The 18,746-nt window shown below is 35.1% G+C and overlaps 1 protein-coding gene across 2 annotated transcripts in view; it reads right to left on the bottom strand.

The window, feature by feature from the left end:
- Positions 1 to 18,746, bottom strand: part of LOC111143223 (protein kinase N2) — a 144,202-nt gene that overhangs the window by 33,427 nt on the left and 92,029 nt on the right. For both annotated transcript variants that reach the window (XM_022496797.1, XM_022496798.1), the window contains exons 7-8: positions 9,901 to 10,086; positions 8,656 to 8,765 (exon numbers count right to left, since the gene is read on the bottom strand). In XM_022496797.1, the coding sequence (XP_022352505.1) occupies positions 8,656 to 8,765; positions 9,901 to 10,086 (296 nt within the window). The remainder of the gene's footprint in view (positions 1 to 8,655; positions 8,766 to 9,900; positions 10,087 to 18,746) is intronic.

Raw genomic sequence — 18,746 nt, 5'->3', positions numbered from 1 at the left:
TAGATACAGCTTATTAGATACCACTTTATATAGATATTGCTATCTACATCAATTCATATTGTATAAAAAGGTCCAAAGACTCCCTATTATCCCAAACCCATTATAAACTTTCCTGCCTGTCTTTACACACATAGTTTCTATGTCTAGTCCTGTATCTCATTTCCCAGCCAAAACCTATACTGTCATATGAGATTTCAAACTGCTCTTTCCTTTGCACCAGTTCAAATTTGCTTTTCATCAAGACCAAATTAAACATCCACCTCCCTCACAAGGGTGTTCCTGAATAATTCCAGTCCATTATGTCTTTCTCTTGAGTTTTTAGATGTGTATAACTTTTTATTTATCTTTCTAGGGACTTGTGTTCTCAAATCTGAGGATTCATGTTTGTCATCATTTCTGAAAAATCCTAGGTTATTATTGCTTCAGACATGACCACTGTCTCATGTTCTGCACTCCCTCATTCTGGAACTCCATTTAGTGTATTAGTCATTTTCATCCTATTCTTTGTATCTCTCAGCCTCTCTTCTTTCATGTTTTTTTCATTTCTTTGTCTCTTTATGTTGCCCTAGGGCAACTTTTTTAGCTTCATCTTCCATACCGCTAAATCCCCTGTTATTTAACCCATCCAATTAGCTTTCAATTGCAAATGTTGTAGTTCTGATTTTTGTTAAGTTTTATTTCATTCTGCTTCCCACCCAGCTTCAACAATTTACCAATGGCAATCATGTTTCATTGCCACCATTCCCCCAATTATTTCTGATGCCCATTTCAGATGTCTAGTATTTCATTTTGTTCTTTGAAAAGGTTGCCTAGTCTTTTTGACACTCACTCTTTGCTCATGTTTTCAAATTCCTCTATTACTTTTTAAAAATGATTTAAACATTCATATTATACTCTACAACAAATAAGCCCATTATATACTGCTGCTTACTGATGGTGGTTGTATCCTTATGTATTTTAAAATTTTTGATGAATGCTCATGTTGGGTAGAATTCTTCCCTAAGTTTCTGAAACACAATTAAATAGTTATTTATTTTGTCTCAAACTGCTTTTTTAAAACCTACAGACCACAGGGTACTTTATGGGAAGAACATTTCTCGCTGTTTTGTGTTTCTCACAGCACTAAATGTAGGCCTTTGCGTGATACTTTAAAGATTACAGAGGTAGAAAAAAGCTAAAATGCCAGTATGGTGCTATAGGACAATACCAGGTAAGACACAGGGAAACAAGTCAGATTCAGTTGTGTGGGGAAGCATGGGAGCAGGTAAAAAGAAGATTTTTCAATTGTATATGACCCTCATCCTCAGATTTTAATGTGTGTCATTCTGGAAATCTATTTGTACAAATCTGTACAAATAAGAGTGTGTCACCTGGGTATGTTGATGTATGAGGGAAAAAGAGGAAATTAAAACAACCTGCTTTTTAAAGATATTTTACATAAATTATTTTCATTCATCCTGTTAATACTCAATGAATACCTATCTTCAGTACTGTGACAGAGATACAAAGAGAAGCAATGTATGGTCCTGTTCTTAAACAGTTCAGTTTTGTTAGGGAGATGGAAATGCAAATAAATACTGGCAACAGAGAGGCATATACAACTGGCACAATGATACAAAAGGGAGAACTGACCAATTTTTCCAAAGGGAAAGGTAATAGGAAGATCAGAAAAGGTTAAGAATTGCTCAATTGGGTTTTCAGATATAAATTACAAAATTAAAGGAGGAGAGAACACAGTAGTCACATGGGAAAGAATGTACAAAGTTAAGCATGCATAAAGTATATCGTTGGGATAGGAAATAGTTTCATCTAGTTAAAGCCTAGAATATTGAGAAGGGAAACTTTGGAAAATAAAGATGAGAAGATGGGCAGAGACAGTCATGAAGGGCTTCGTAAGACTTGCAAAGTATTTGGCCTTTAATTGTAAATTATATGCTGCCACTAAAGGATTTAAAATATAGAGGAGTAGAGGTCAGGTAAGATCAGGCAATATAGTAATTAAAAAGAAAGACTCTAGAATCAAGATTCCCTGGTACTGCGTAATCAATTAATTTCTGTAGAACAACAAATAGGTTGAAATCTTAGCTTGACACCACTTACTAGTTTTGTGACCTTGGGCAAGTTACTTACTTACCTTTTTTGAGCCTCAGTTTGCTCATCTGTAAAATATATATAATAATGGTATCAAACACTAGGGTGGTATGAAAATTAAGAATTAAGACAAGCTCAGTACATAGTCGGTACTCAGTAAATGTCAGCTTTTATCATTACTATTGTGATATGTGATTAATAAAATCTATATTGGAAACAAAGAGACAAGTTAGCCCACTATTAAAAAGAACATACTGGTGTCAGGTAAGACTTGGCTTTAGAGTCAGATGCTTGTGGTGATTCCCAGAATCAGTGCTTTCTAGCTGTGAGGGCAAGAAAAGTTATTTAACTTTTGGAACTTCAAGTAATTCCCAAAACAGTGAAAATAATTATACATGCAAGATTGTTGGGGGGATTAAATGACACTATATGTAACGTGTGTTATTCAGGACCTATTACAGCATAAGTTTCAGTGCAATGTATAATGACAGAGGAAGAACAGATTGTGATCACAAATTACAACTTCAAGGATCTTGACTATGAAAGAGAGACCTATCAACAGAGCTATGAAGAAGCAAAACAATTTTTTTTTTTTTTTAAATGGGAGGAATGTTAACATATGCAGAAGAATCAGAGGTGGGAAGAAAAGAGGAGATAAAAAAATATATAGGTGATAGCTGGGGTAACTAAAGGAAAAGGGTTTAGGAGATGAGAGAGAATGGAAACTGGAGCACAAACTGAATTCTTATAGGCTCTCACAGGACAGAGAGAGACCTCTTTCTCTAAAACCAATGAAGAAGATACAGAAATATTTGCAGGTGATGGAGGAATCTGAGGAAGCTGCATCCTAATGATCTTAATCTTATTTATAAAACAGAAGCAAAGGAGTCTGAGAGGGAATAGAATTTTGAAGAGATAGGTGGAAGAAAAGATTCTGGTAATGGGATTAAGATCTGAAATGCAGGATAACTTTTATAAGCCCAGCTGAGGTAAGAAACTAAAACTTACAGTAATTGGTATGATTAATATTTCAGCAGTATTCAGTAAATTAGAGCAGAAAAGACAGATGGTAGAAATGATTGGCTGTTGGGAGTTTCCGTAACAGGTGTTGATATAAAGATAGTGTTGAAGAATGTTTTACGTGGAACCATGTCAATAAGGACATGGTTCGGGGTAACACTAGTTTAAGGGTATAGGGAAAAGAAAATGTAATTTGGAAGGGACTGACGGCCCTTCTTCAGTCCTTTCCTGAAGAATCAAGGAAATGGAAATAGTTGATCAAATATCAAGTTCTGAGGTAATAAAGAAGAGAGCCAGATGAATAACAATAATAACATGAGCTATCACTTACTATATAACCATTAATCTTGGTGCTTTATGTAACTATCTCCTTTAGAAAAGTAAAAGATTTGTTAAGTCTGGCATATCAAATTTAAGATTTCAGAACCATTCATTGCTAAAATGACAAGGAGTAAAGGTACACTGTGGCTAAGATGCTCAAAGAACTTTGAAATAATACAATGTTAAGTAGGTTATGTACATATATAGTTTTGTCTTTTTTTCCTTTAATCTCCCATAATGATGCTGAAGTGAAGAACCAAAGTCCTTAAGGAATACTGGAGACTGGTCATCAAGAGATGATAGGGATGGGGGAAAAAAAAGGTAGATGATTATATACATAGTTCATTGTCTCCAGATTCATAGCCTCAGAGAATATAATGTGTCATTTGATAGACTCTGGAAGCAGCAGAAAGGTAAGAAGGGTAAATATTTTCATAGTTTCATTTCTTCTTCTTCTTTTTTTAATTAAGTAGGCTCTACACCCAACATGGGGCTTGAACTCATGACCCTGAGATTAAGAGATGCATGCACTACTGACTGAGCCATTCAGGGCCCCTGCAGTTTCATGTTAAGTTAAAAAATAGCATCTCAGATTGAATAGTATGGTCAGAGTCAGACAGCTCATACACAGAAGAAATTAAAATGTCTTTGTATTCCTATTCTATGGCTTGTTCCCCTAGGACTGAGGGAATTCAGGGAAAATGAGGTATTACATAGCTACTAATGTGTTTACAGTAAACATTAAAATGGACCAAATTTTTAAAGAAAATATAAAAAGGGTAACCTGATAAGAATAGAAAGAACACAGGAACTTCATTAAGAATCCTGGATTATTGGGGTGACTTGTTGGCTCAGTTGGTGGAGTGACTCTTGATCTTGGGCTTGTCAGTTTGAGTCCCACACTGGGCATAGATATTACTTGATAAAAAACAAATTTTAAAAATAAAAGAATCCTGGATTATTTATGAAAAGTGGAAACACACCCATAAATACAGAGAACAAATGGATATTGCCAGAGGGATGGGGGTGGACTGAGGGGATGGGCAAAAGGGGTGACAGAGTGGCAGATACAGGCTTACAGTTATGAAGTAAGTCGCAGGGAAAAAGGATAAAAGCATAAGGAATATAATCAATGGTATTATAACAGCTTTGTGTAGTGGCAAAGTAGCTACATTTGTGGTGAGCAGAACAATAATATACAGATTTGCTGAATCACTACATTGTACACTTGAAAATAATATAATACTGTGTCAACTATACTACAGTAAAAATTTAAGAAAAAAAAGAATTCTTGATTATACATTAGGCTAGTTACTTACAATCCTTAGGCCATAATTTCCTTATTAATTTGTGAAGTGAGGGGGCTACATTAAATTACATCAGCAATTTTCAAAGCTTGTTTTTCTTTTTTTTAAAAAGATTTCATTTATTTATATGACAGACAGAGACCACAAGTAGGCAGAGGCGGGGAGAGGGAGAGGGAGAGGGGAGGAAGCAGGCTCCCTGCTGAGTAGAGAGCCTGATGCAGGGCTCAATCCCAGGACCCTGAGATCATGACCTAAGCAGAAGGCAGAGGCTTAACCCACTGAGCCACCCAGGTGCCCCAAAGCTTGTTTTTCTTAAGTGGCAAATTCCAAATATCTTACCCAGAATATCAAAACAAACAAAGAGTCTCTGTGTTCTCTCCTAAGACAATTCTACGGAGCCCTGACCTACCAGGTACACAATTTGGGCTTTCTTAAATTATTCTAGATCTAGATTATTTCCAGAGTATCTCCTAACTCCAAAAAGTCCTATGAATCTTTATATCTTGAAAAGGATAGAAACAGTATAAATAACTAAGTTCCAGAATCCCGTACAAAAGAAACTTGACATTTGAGGCAAAATGCTAGGCATGAACACGTCAGACAGTTTAAAATAACATTTTCTATAAATACTTCAATAAACATTTTCCATAAATAAATATTCTATAAATATAAGGGATAAAGTAAAAGGGTAAAAGGCACATGAAAAAGTGAAATGTAATATGTAAACACAAGTGGTTATCACAATAAGGAATGTAGTCTCTGCCAAAAGAGAAGTTTCTAATCAAATTAGGGACAAGGACCATGCCTACCAGGAACCTAGAAAGTCTAGCTGGCCTCAGGGATGAACAGCTTTACTTAGTCATGCACTGTTTTCAAACTCTGAAAGGGAGGACTACTCCAAAGTGGGAAGACTATCTGAATTCATGGAAAAAAAACAATTTTAGGTGAAGATCACCACTGCAAGTAAAGAAAAACCAATCAACAGTTACCAGTCTTTGTAGTTTTCTAAGCTTGTAGTCTAGGTAATTTTAAATTATTTTCTCTTTCAGATTTCATTATCTTTCTGATTATTTCTTCCTCTATGTAACTGTTATCTATCTCATTCAAACTACCATAGAGGAAAGAATATTCATTTTGAACAACACAGAGGTCTAGTACCAACTCTGACATTTATTAATATTTAACTACTCTGGGGCTCAGCTTAACTATAAGATGATGATAACTCACTTTTGAGTTCTTTCTTATTGCATTTTATATGTATGTATGTATTACTTTTAAGTTCTATTTTAAATATAAAACTTCGTAAGACAATAACCTGGCTACAGGAGAAAGCTTTTAACCAGCTGTTTTCCCTCTAACAATAATCCTCTGAGTTTCATTTTTTTTAAAGATCCATTTATTTATTTGAGAGAGAGAAAGAGAGCACATGCACACCCATAAGCGAGGGGGAGGGGCGGGAGAGAGGGAATCTCAAGCAGACACCCCACTGAGGGTGAAGCCTGATGGTATGTGGGGCTCCATCCCACAAGCCTGAGATCATGACCTGAGCTGAAATCAGGAGTTGGATGCTTAACCAACTGAACCACCTAGGTGTTCCTCTTTGAACTTCATTTTGATCATACCACTCACCAAAACTCCTGTAATTACCTTAAACAGGCTCTGAAGTGAAAGAAAATGACATTCAACCAATTAATTGCCCATAACCTATCATACTCTTCTATTATACTTAAATTCATAGCCACCCACAAATCAAAGCCTAGGGCTAAAGAAAGAATTAATGCCACTGAGTGGCTAAAATGTGCCAGGCAATGAAAGGGATTTTCTATACACTACCTCAGTTTTTCTAACAGTCCTGCAAAGATTACAAGTTGACCCCTGAACAACGCAAAGGTTAAGGGTACCAACCTGAGTATGACTTCTGACTCCCTAATACTTTATTAATAATCTACTGTTGACTTGAAACCTTACTGATATCACAAATAGTCAACTTATATGTATTTTGTATGTTATCTACTATATGCTTACAATAAAGCTAAAGAAAAACAAGTATTAAGAAAATCATAAGAGAAAATACATCTCTAGTATTTTATTGTACAATATCCATGTATTAAGTGGACCTGCATACTTTAAAACTGTGTTGTTCAGGGCTGACCATATATTTTAATCCCATTTTAGAGATGATGAAACAAATGCCCAGTTGTAAGGTTATGTAACTTGTCTATTTTCAAAAGGTAGTTAGTACTAGATGGACAATGAGCTCAATTTGCCTGGCTTCGAAGCCAATGTTATAGCAAATCTGATACATTAAAAATGAATGGGAACTGAAAGAAACATTTTATGGTCATAAATATCTATATGTGTTCACACGGTTTAGAAAGAAGCCACGAATATAACAAGACATGAAAACTGTATCTGTGTATATTAACAACCCCAACTATTACTTCCCTCTCTAGTGAGCCTGACTGAATTATATTGGTCCAACTATTTAAACAGCTAGTTTACAACACATAACAATGTTGTTCTTCATACAACTTCCAAAATCAACTTTACCATTTTATCTCTTCCATCCCATCTCCCATACCGACAAGTATAAGCACCTTAGTCCAGCATTCTAAGACCTCAACATCATTTTAACTGAAATTATTAAAATAAAGGTGTATCTGGGAAATGAGGTGGCAGACTCTTACATTTCAGATTAATGGTAAAAAATTCTGCAACTAATCAGGTATGTATGAAGACCACTTTCTAAGTTCCTTGAGGAACCTTGGAAGACCTTATTTTTTATTCATTGTTAATCTACTGCCTGGAAGTGCTGGGAATATAGTAGATACCAATGAATATTTGTTGATTGAATGAGTAATTTCACGATAATTTTTAAAGAATAAATCATCTTAAATGAGAGAATGAATGCCAAGATGAAGGCAGTATTCTTTGAAAATCAGTCTGGTATTAAGACATGTGGGGATTAGCTAGTAAATTACTTTAGTAAAAAACAAAAAAGCCAACATCAATCAAGTTCTTACCACTTGTCTAAGATATCTTTTTTATACATCTCACTATAGTTGGTGGTTTTAAAGCTAAGCAAATCAATGTATATGAAGATGAAGCATTTTGTTCAAGTATATAAAACATTTTTTGAACCAAGAAAAGCAGTGATGAGGGCCTGATCAGGATGTTGGCTATGCAGAAAGAAAGAAACAAATTGGAAAGATATTTTTAAGTAGAGGCTTCTAGAGCAGTAATCACCACCTCACATCTTCATTAAACACTGTAAATCGGCTTTCACTAATATATATAATTTAAAAATGACAAATGTATCTTTCTTATTTTTTAGGCAAAATTAGAGGTAAGTTCTAATATTTTCTTCCCACACCGCAATAGATGGATCAGAATCTAAATAATAAAGTTATCACCATGGACTTGAATCTGCTGTGGACCAAATTTACTTCTGCTGGATTCTAAAGCTACATATCGCATTCTAGCCATTCACATCATTCATGAAAGCCACTGAGACACATGGAAGGCTGGGTAAGGGAGCACATCAGTGCATTTCAAATCCAGCTTTGATACTATAAACTACAAATGGTGAGTCAGAAGAATCACCTTAGTTGTTAGGGAGTACATTACTAAAATAAATACATTTCAGTATTAGCTCTCACTCGGTTGTCTTTTAGGTTCATACAAACTAGACATTTTCAAATCACTGCACAAGCAAAAGCTACTGCAGTAGTCTGATGTTCACCTCTGTCTTAAGGTAGACTTATATAACTCACCAGATGAGGAATGTCAAAAATACCTAGGTTCTTCGTTCATTGCGTTAAAAATAAAACTTTTCTAAGTCTTCTAAAACAGAAAACATACATTCAAAATGAATGACAAATATAATGGAGATTCAAGTAAAATGTTTTCATCTTACCCTGTCCAGTTCCAGTGTAAACTTCTGGTCCCATGACTGATTGGAAATGGGTTTCCAGCTCGTTTGACCAACCACAGTATTATCTAGCTTCAAAACTGCACACACGTCATCTGTAATTACAATTTGTAAACTTGCTTAAGTATTTTAAAACCTTTAAAACAGAAGTACCACCGTTTAATAGCAACAAAAGTGTTATGATCCTCTGAAAGTAAGGTGTTTCTTTTGTTCCTTTTCTTTTTTGGGATGGGGGGCAGAGGTGCAGAGGGAGAGAGAAGAAGACTCTTAAGCAGTCTCCATGCCCAGCACAGAGCCTGACGTGGGGCTCCATCTCACAACCCTAAGATCATGACCTGAGGGGGAACAAAGTGTGGGAGGCTTAAGCAACTGAGCCACCCAGGTGCCACAAATATAAGGTCTTTTCTAATCCTGAAGCTTTTGAGTTTTAAATGGCTACTTTTATATGTACATACATTCCCACTAGATGCTCCCAATTTATCCTCTGTGTTTGAGAAAGACACAAAGATTAAATGCTATTTTGTATGTGTATATTTGTATATAAATAGCAATCATCCAGTTTTTCAGCCTCTACACTTTTTATAGAGCTTGTTACCTCAGGCAATTTTTATTTTCATACTTTTCCTAAAATCTCCGTCTTTATATAGGAAAGCACTGACATATTCACCTCTGTGCTCTATAGTAGGATGAATTATCACAGGCCTTTCCCTTCCACTCCCCAGTTACACCTTTATATCATAGTTTATAATTACATTTTAGAATGTCTCTAAAGTGCTTCATAAACTTGTTGCATAATACTTTACCACCTCCACCCACTCCTCCATTTGTCTAATTGAGCTACTACCCTAGTAAATATGTTTGGTCCAGGGGTTATCAAAATTTCAGTGTTAGTTTAGAAGTGTCATTATACCACTGAAAAATCAAGATGTAACAAATCCAATGGCCTCCGAACACTTTCAGTTTGGCATGAAGAGTGATACTTGGTATTTCGTTCTTCTAAAAGAATTAATGCTATATATCATTTAGTTTTCTAAGGTAATTTCAATAAATTTGGTTGCATTTGTTTTCCTGACAGTATAGCTTTTAATGCTTTAAAATTAAATTATAGAAATCATAATTGTTAAGCTTTTTGTTCAACTTTGGCTCCTCCTATTGCTGTCCCCATTGCTAAGTCCTTTGTATAGATCCTTTAATTTGTTATAGGAGTTTTAAAAAATCTGGTTACTGAACTGGATAAGTCGTCGGTTTTTAGGAGATTTCGACTACTTCCACTTTTACTTTTACTTGTTCTGCTCATGAAAGATGATCTGGTTTCACTTGGGCTCCAACCAGGTAGTGCAACTGATGTTGCTTTTGACCGTCCAGGGACATTCTCTAGAATATCTTGACAGCCCATAAGACGAACTTCTAAAGTACCTGTTAGCATAAACAAATATCAAATAACAACATCAATTTTTTAAAAATATATTATTTATTAATTTGAGAGAGCGAGCGAGCACAAACGAAGGAGGGGGAAGAGGGAGAAGCAGACCTCCCACTGAGCAGCAGGTAACCCAATGCAGACTGGATCCCAGGACCCTGAGACCATGATCGATGCTGATGGCAAACACTTAACTGCCTGAGCCACCCAGGTACCTTAGAACATCAATTCTTAATATAGAACTATGTCTTTGTTACCCATTCAGAAACAGTGGGAAGAAAAAAAAAGATGTGCTAAAATAACAAAATCTCTTCTCCCAGAGGATCTGTGAGGTAATTAATCATAATCTTTCCTGTTTTAATTAGAGAAACCTACTGAAAATTCTTAATTAATACAATTTTAAGAAATTTTATGGAAAGAACAGCACCTCCCAAAAACTGTCTGCAGGGCATAAAACAAGTTACATAAACTTCTTGTATGTCTGAATACTCATTTGTATCATTTATATAATTACATAGAAGAATTACAGAATTGTTGCTAGACCATGTGAGAGGGGAAATATAAAGCCCAATAATATGTCTATTAAAATAAACATATAGAAATTAGAAACAAGGAAACCTGACTATGTGAAAAACAGTTGTGTTTAGTAGTTATGTAGTTAACATGGAAAAGGACTTTATAGGGTTTTTTGCATAAATAAATGGGCTTCTGGTCTATTTCAGATGTAAAATAATATTAACTTTCCATTCTAATAGTTAGGAAGCCAAATAATTATGGACTGTAATTATCGAAGCATAAAATAATTACAATTTCCTTAGGCAAATAAATACTAAAGGTGTTCAAATGAAAATGAGGAACTGTGAGGACACCTAAAGATTTGGCTTTGTCATCATTTGGGCTAGGCTTAGTATACTAGAATGTAAATACGGTGCTACAGTATTAAAATTTTAGATACTGCACAGAGAATAACATTTTAGGAAGAGTATTTCCTGGTCCCATTAAACTTAAATAATTAAAGCTTCACTTAATTTAAAAATTTTAATTACTTGAGGTAACCAAAGGATTTTTAACAAAGTAAAAAAGCATGGATTTATGCTCAACTCAAACTAAAAATAAAATTAAGCAAAATACGTGAAAAAAGTGCTAAAGACACTGGATGTCAGGCAATGAAGAACATATACTCAAGAGATGGGAAATAAATGAAATGAACCTTAAGACTGCTTGAGTTTACTGACTTGAATACATTGAGGGCATAGTGCAGGAGGGGGAGCTCAGGTGCAGCCAAGTGTACTACCTGAGTTAAGGAGCTAGAACTGAGAGTACTGACACAGAACTGATCAAGGTGGCTAGAATTCACAGGCAGTATAAAAGAAAACAGCTCCCCAGACGTAAAACTAAGATGGGAGGGTTCTCCTGATCAAGTATTCAGTCTTGCCCCAGTAGTAGAGAATAATAATCCTTAGACTAAATGATGTTCTGTTATGCATAACAAATCTTAAACGCAACACTAAGATCAAATTATTTATAGGTAATCTAACTGTGACCTAGAACAAAGTTCAAGACCATTTTCAAGAATACAAAAATATCCAGCACCCAAGAAGCTAAAACTCAATGTCTGGCATCTAAGCAGAGACTAATAGGCACATTTGTTTTCTATTGCTGGATTACCAATTACCACAAATACAGTGGCTAAAAACGACACCTATTTATTACATCACAATTCTGTAGGTCAGAGTCTACGAAGGTTGCTGCACTCTCTGCTAGAAATCTCACAAGGCTGAAATCATCATGTCTGCCAGGAAGGCTCTTGTCTGGAAGCTCTTATTCAGGTTGTTGGAAGAATTCAGTTTGTAGCAGACATAGGATTGGGGTCCCTATTTCCTTGCTAGATGATGGCCAGGGGTTGTTTTCCTGTTCTTAAGGCCACCTGAATTCCTTACTATATGGCAGGCCCTCTCTTATCTTCAAGCCAGCAAGGCACATAAAATCTTTTTCATGATTCAGACCTTTCTTCCTCATCTGCCACTGGCCAGAGAAGATTCTCTACTTCTGGGGGACTCGTGATCATATTGGGCCTACCCAGATCATTCCTCTTTATGTTAACTCAAAGCCAACTGATCAGTAACCTTAATCACATAGGCAAAATCCCCTGTCCCATAAACATAATACTATCACTGGAGTGATATCTCACTGTACTCAGAGGAGAGGGGTTCCAAAAGTCATTCTTAAAATTCTGCCTACTCTACCAGGCAAGAAGATAAGCACAAAAGTAAGACCCATAATAAGAAAAAAAATATCAATTAAAAATCAATCTGAAACAGACGTAAAGGTTAGGATTAGCAGATAAACACATTCATAGTTAATTATAATTATATTCCATCTGTTCAAAAAGTTAAATAGAGACATGGAATAAAAAAGATCCAAAACAAAATTTTAGAGATTAAAAACTAACATGTTTGAGATTTAAGGAAAAATACACTGGGATGGGACTGGTGGCAGATTATACATTGCAAAGAAAAGGCTAGTGAAGTTGAAGCTATAGCAATGATATAGAAATGATCAGAAATAAGAGACAGAAAGACTTGAGGGAAAAAACAAAACAAAACAGTGCATATGTAAAACTGTGAGTTTAACTTCAAGTGGCCCAATATATGTGCCATTTAGTCCCTGATGAAGAGGAGAGAGAATGGAAACAGAAATATATCTGAAAAAATAATAGCTTAAAATTTTCCACATTTGATGAAAACTATAAACCCAGGAAGTACCCAAGAATTTCAATGAACACCATGCAAAAGAAAAATAAGTAAATTACATGAAAGCATACCATAATCTAATTTCTCAAAACAAATAATAAAGAGAATATATTAAAAGTAGCCAGGGGAAAAAAGACACATACAAAGATTAGGATGGCAGTGGATTTCTCATTAGAAACAGTGAAAGCAAGACAGAGAAGCAACAACTTTAAAGTACTGAGGAAATGAACAAGCAAATAAACTGTGAACACAGAAATTCTAGACTCACTGAAAATACCTTTTTTTTTTTTTTAAAGATTTTATTTATTTATTTGACAGAGATCACAAGTAGGCAGAGAGGTAGGCAGAGACAGAGGTGGGGAAGCAGGCTCCCTGCCGAGCAGAAAGCCCGATACGGGGCTTGATTCCAGAACCCTGGGATCATGACCTGAGCCGAAGGCAGAGGCTTAACCCGCTGAGCCACCGTGCCTGGGTGGCTCAGCCTGAAAATACCTTTCAAAAATGAAGACTTTTCAGATATAAAAATGGGTAAAGAATCCATTATCAGTAACTACCATAAGATCCAGACATATCATTCCTAGGTATTTACCCAACCGAAATGTACATTTACGCAAAAACTGCACAAGGATGTTATTAACAGCTATATCTGGAAAAATACAGAATGGAAACAACTCAAATATCTATCATGGGTGAATGGATAAACAAACTCTGAAATATTCACACAACTGAATACTACCAATAGTAGAGAGGAATTATTGATAGAGGCAACACAGATGAATATCAAAGTAATTATTCAGAGTGAAAAAGGCCAGAAATCCCTCTCCCAAAAGAAAATAGTATATACTGTATGATTCCATTTATATAAAACTCCACAAAATACAAACTAATAGCAAGTGACAGAATCTGGTCAGTGATTGCCTGAAGACGGATGTGGGTAGGAAGAACATAAGAACAGGAAAAAGGGATTACACAGAGGCACACAAGAACACTTTAAGGAATGATAAAGATATTCATTATCTTGACTGTTGTGATGGTTTAACAACTGTAAATTTATGACAAAAACCTTGAAGTTATACACTTCAAATAAAACTGGAGGTTGATGATGGTGCCACAACTATATACATTTCCTAAAAATCCTAAAACTGTGTACTTAAAGTAGTGAATTCTATGGTATGTAAATTATGTCTCAATAAAGTTACTAAAGATGGAGGGGGAAGCTTCAATTTCATGCTTGGTCAGGCTTTGGACATCTTCTCTAATTGTAAAGTGTTAAGACAGATTAATAGAATTTTAATTTTATTTAAAAAAAAAAACAACTTGTTGGGTTTGTGTGTTTTATTTGGATTTTTTTCTTAAACTGGCAAACTTTGCTCCTTTCCATTGTAAAGGCTTAGCTGTATAAGTCATCCTGGGGAAACTGAAAACATCTGTTCACTACTTAAACCCTGGTAGCTTATTAAATATTTTAGTAATTTCAATATATCAGGAGATGACAATGCTCAGCACCTGCTTTCACTTAGGAAAAAGAAATTGGAAGGGATTTAAGATCTTTATTAAGCATTTAGAAATTTCTTTTATGAGGTGACACAGTTGCAATTGCAAATAACCATATTAGAAATAGCTTAAAATTATTTTATTTTTATAACCCACAATATGCAATTTTTAAAACAAGCAATCCAAGAAATAAATGTTTGTATCCATAAGCAGTAGCTATGAGTTCCATTAGAATAAGTAAATCCTTTATTTTTTTGATGTTCCTGAAAAACTATGTCATATCCATCTTACTAATTCAGTATTTCATCTTGGTACAACTAACATTTTTTTTTTAATTCTGAGGAAATCTTTCATAAAAACTAGCAAATGTCTCAAAATGCGGACCAAAAAATTCAATACTTTAGATCAAAATAGCACTAAATTTGCAAATTTCAATTTATAACCATACAATCACAAAAGAAATCAGAGTATAAATGAGACAAACCACAAATAATAGAATGCAGTGAGAAACTCAGGAGAGTAAATGTTCCTACTACTTGTCCTTGATAATTCTTCATTGTGTCTAATCGTTTATTAAGGCCAATACTATTTCTCTTCCTAGTTACTCCATATTTAGTTTAAGGTTCATCAGGAATTTATTATAAGTTTCAGCAGGAATTTAAAAGAATTTTTGCAAAAACCAAAATGACTTAAGAATTGTAAGATACTTTCTTTTATACTGGTGATTTACATCACATTGAATATGGTTCAATAAGGCAATAAGAACTGGAAAAGATAGAATGGAAGAGGTTAAAGAACTGGGGAGAGGAGCCAACAAGTAGAAAAGGAAAAAAAAATTTCCAGTCATATCAGATGGTTTTCTAAAACAAGGCTTTATTACTCCTCTAGAAATATTGTTGATTTCTAAATACTGACAACCATATTTTATCAATGAATCATTCAGAAACTCTCAAATATTACTGTGTTCAGCACTGAGCCATACAATGGCAAAACTTAAGTAGTAAGTACAGTTCCTTCTTTATCATCAAATAAACTTTACCAAGTATATCCTGAATCTATAAAGTGTCCAGGGCTGGGGGTTAGAATTACATGTAGGTAGATGATAAGGTCTTTGTTCCTCCCAGGTCTATATTGCAGTTCTGATTTTAAAAAATAGAGTAAGATGGATAATAAGGTAAGGATATTAAACAGGGAGTGTGCACAGACCAGTTTAATTGTGACAGAAGATTCATGGTAGGAATTATAGATGATGTGACTAGAAAGATAAACACTTTAATATTTAAAACAGTTAAAATAAAATGGAGGATTTTGACCAAAGGTTCCCCAAGCCTTGTTTCATGGTACCCTAGTGTCTCAATTTTTTCACTGTGCTCCTAGTCTAAAAGATATACCTAACAGTTGTTTCAAAGGATATTGCAACAAATTAATAATTATTTACAAAAATAATACACATAACTTGAAAGTAATCTTATTTCATTTGTAAATAACCATGGTTACTTCCTAATGGGATGTCTGCACCTACTAAGCACAGTATAGCTAGTTTCTCAAACTCTGAAACTAGACTGGAAACCGCCACTTTCTTTTCTATTCCACACTGATTTTTCACATGGTATTGATTATCACAGCAATGCAGGCAAACCCAGCTTCATTACTGTACGACATCACTGAAAGGAATATAGCTCTACCTCCTGCTGAAACTGTAACTACCTTGAATTAGTAGTTTAAATGGTAACGCTGCGAAGTGAAATAACACTGTGTTTCCCTCAAAAAGTTAAAATACCCCGTTGTACCCTGTGAATTCATTCTGGCATCCTAGGATGCCTCAGATTTAGAAACTCAATTTGGTAACTGCAGGTTTAGACTGAAACTAATAGTGGCAACAGCTCGTTTAACCATAAATTTGTCCTTCAAGTTTTAATATAGAAGTCTGCCATAATCTAAAACTGATCAATGATACTCAAAGCTACTAGAATGTGACAGTATGCTATGCAATTCTGAAGAACAGCTTCACATCTTTAAAATATTAAATGACATTGTTTTAAGGAAAAGCCCTCACTGACAATGATAATTTAAGGATTTCTAAGGGCGACAGAAGTCAGTGTAACAAAAATATGTCACATTCATGTGGACCACAAAAACCTTTGTAGCTGATGGTCAGAGAAAATGGTGGAGTAGCAAAGTCTATAGGCACTTTCTTCACAGAAATATAGGAAACTAACTAAAAGTTAGCAAAAACAGTTAGAATCAACTGTATGAGATATCTATAAAATAGTTAAAGGTTTACTGCAACCAAGCAAATGGTTAATAAAAAAAGCAATGAGTACTCAATGGGAGAGCTCTGTGGCATTTTAACTTACCTTTGTTTCATCTTCCCCTTACCTAAATGGCTTGGTGATGGTCTTCAATATAGCAATCTACAAAGAAAAATTCATTCTCAAGGACATATGATTGTCTGCTTTGACCTAACTGAGGGCTCCTTAAGGGACTAACACAAAGGCATGTTTTTTTGTTTTTGATTGGCTGGTTTTTTGCTTAACCAGGAAAACGCTCAGGACAGAGAAATAGCTAAGTGGAAAGCATTTAACAGCAAACGAACTAGTCACTGCAGCCTGGGGAAAAGGATATCAATTGGGACAAACAATAAGATATCCCAAAGAGTCCTGGAAGAGAATATAGGAAGCGAGATGTTTTGAGGAACAAGGGGTTTGCAATGCTGCCACTGGGAAACTAGAAGGCAAGAAGAAACCGAAGACATGCTCAGAAAAGACCAAGAAAGCCCCAAGCTCTCACATCTGGCTGATCTCCAAGTTCTGTGTGAGCAAAGGCAGAGTTGTTAAAATGTCTTGGCAACCATTGAGGATATGCCCCAGCACACAAGCACAGAGCTCAGATGCAAAAGCAGGGCATTTTTTTTTCTTTTTGCCTGCATGCATTAATATCTGTCAAAACACTAGCTGACCACTAATTCAATGGAGACTTCTGTGACCATACATGACAATAAATACAATCTTTACAAAATAGCTTATAAAAGCCCCTAACAACTACATCCCACACAAATAACAAGAAATTCTAGAGAAGGGGAGTATCTTTCAGAGTTACACATTATAATATTCATAATATTCAGTTTTTAATAGGAAATGATGATACAAGGCAGAAAACAGAATATGGCTAATTAACAAGAAAGGCAGAAATTAACAGAAACTGAGGAAGCCAAGACATGGGATTTACTGACAAGGACTTTATATCAACTTTCAAAGGCCTACCCGCCACCCCCCCCCCAAAAAAAAAACCCAAAACAAAAACAAATGAAAACAAAACCCAAAACAAACAAATGAAAGAATGGTGTTTTGGCAAATAGAGGGTATTAAGAAAGATACAGAATTATAAAAAAGAATCAAATGAAATTCTAGAGCAGGGAAGTATAGCACTGAATAAAAAATTTACTAGAGAAGTTCAATAGTAGATCTGAGCAGGCAGAAGAATTGGCAAATTGAAGAATGGTCAATTAAAAGTACCTAGTCATAGGAACAGAGAGGGGGGAAAAAAACAAAACAAAAACGAAGCGGGGGTGGATATAATTCTGTTATTGAAGCGACTGGGTAACGAGTGTCATTGCAGTAAGAGGTATACTGATAAAAATCATAGCCTACTTTTTATAATAGAAAAATAGACGCCAGAAGAAAACATTTTTAAAGATCTGAAAGAAAGAAAAAATACATCCACTAATAATATTCTTAAAACACGAAGCTGAAAAATACAGGAAAAAGGTGAAAGAATGACACTCTAGCACATCTTCATTACAATAAATGCTAAAAGAAACTTTATAGCCAAAGGGAAGTAACAACAGAGAAAATCTCAAGTACAAGAAGAGGAAATGAAAACAAAAATAATAAATGGGTCATTAAATACATAGGACAATGTCTTATTTTCTGAAAAAATAAACTAAAAAAATGAATGATATCCATAAAGCTTTTAGCTCTCTAGGGAAAACAATACCCAAGGATGATGATTTTTAATGCATATAGAAGTAAAATATATTACAAGAATACAAAAGCGTAGAGTGAAAGGATTTGAAAATATTTTTTTTAAAGATTTTATTTATGTATTTATTTGTCAGATAGAGAGAGAGAGAGCGAGAGCACAAGCAAGCAGAGTGGCAGGCAGAGGCAGAGAGAGAAGCAGGCTCCCCACCGATCAAGGAACCCAAAGTGGGATTCGATCCCAGGACCCGGGGAACATGACCCAAGCCAAAGGCAGCAGCCCAACCAACCGAGCCACCCAGGTGTCCCGAAAATATTTCTTCATAAAATTTTTAAACTGTTTTGGAGGTAAGAGAGCATAATGTGATCACGTAAGTTCAATTGCATACTAGATTCCCTAAAGAAAGCAATAAACATGCGCGCGCGCGC

The sequence above is a fragment of the Enhydra lutris genome, unplaced genomic scaffold (assembly GCF_002288905.1).
Source record: "Enhydra lutris kenyoni isolate GAN:26980312 unplaced genomic scaffold, ASM228890v2 scaffoldscaffold9, whole genome shotgun sequence".
Classification (NCBI taxonomy): domain Eukaryota; kingdom Metazoa; phylum Chordata; class Mammalia; order Carnivora; family Mustelidae; genus Enhydra; species Enhydra lutris.
This window is presented reverse-complemented; position numbering and strand designations above follow the sequence as displayed.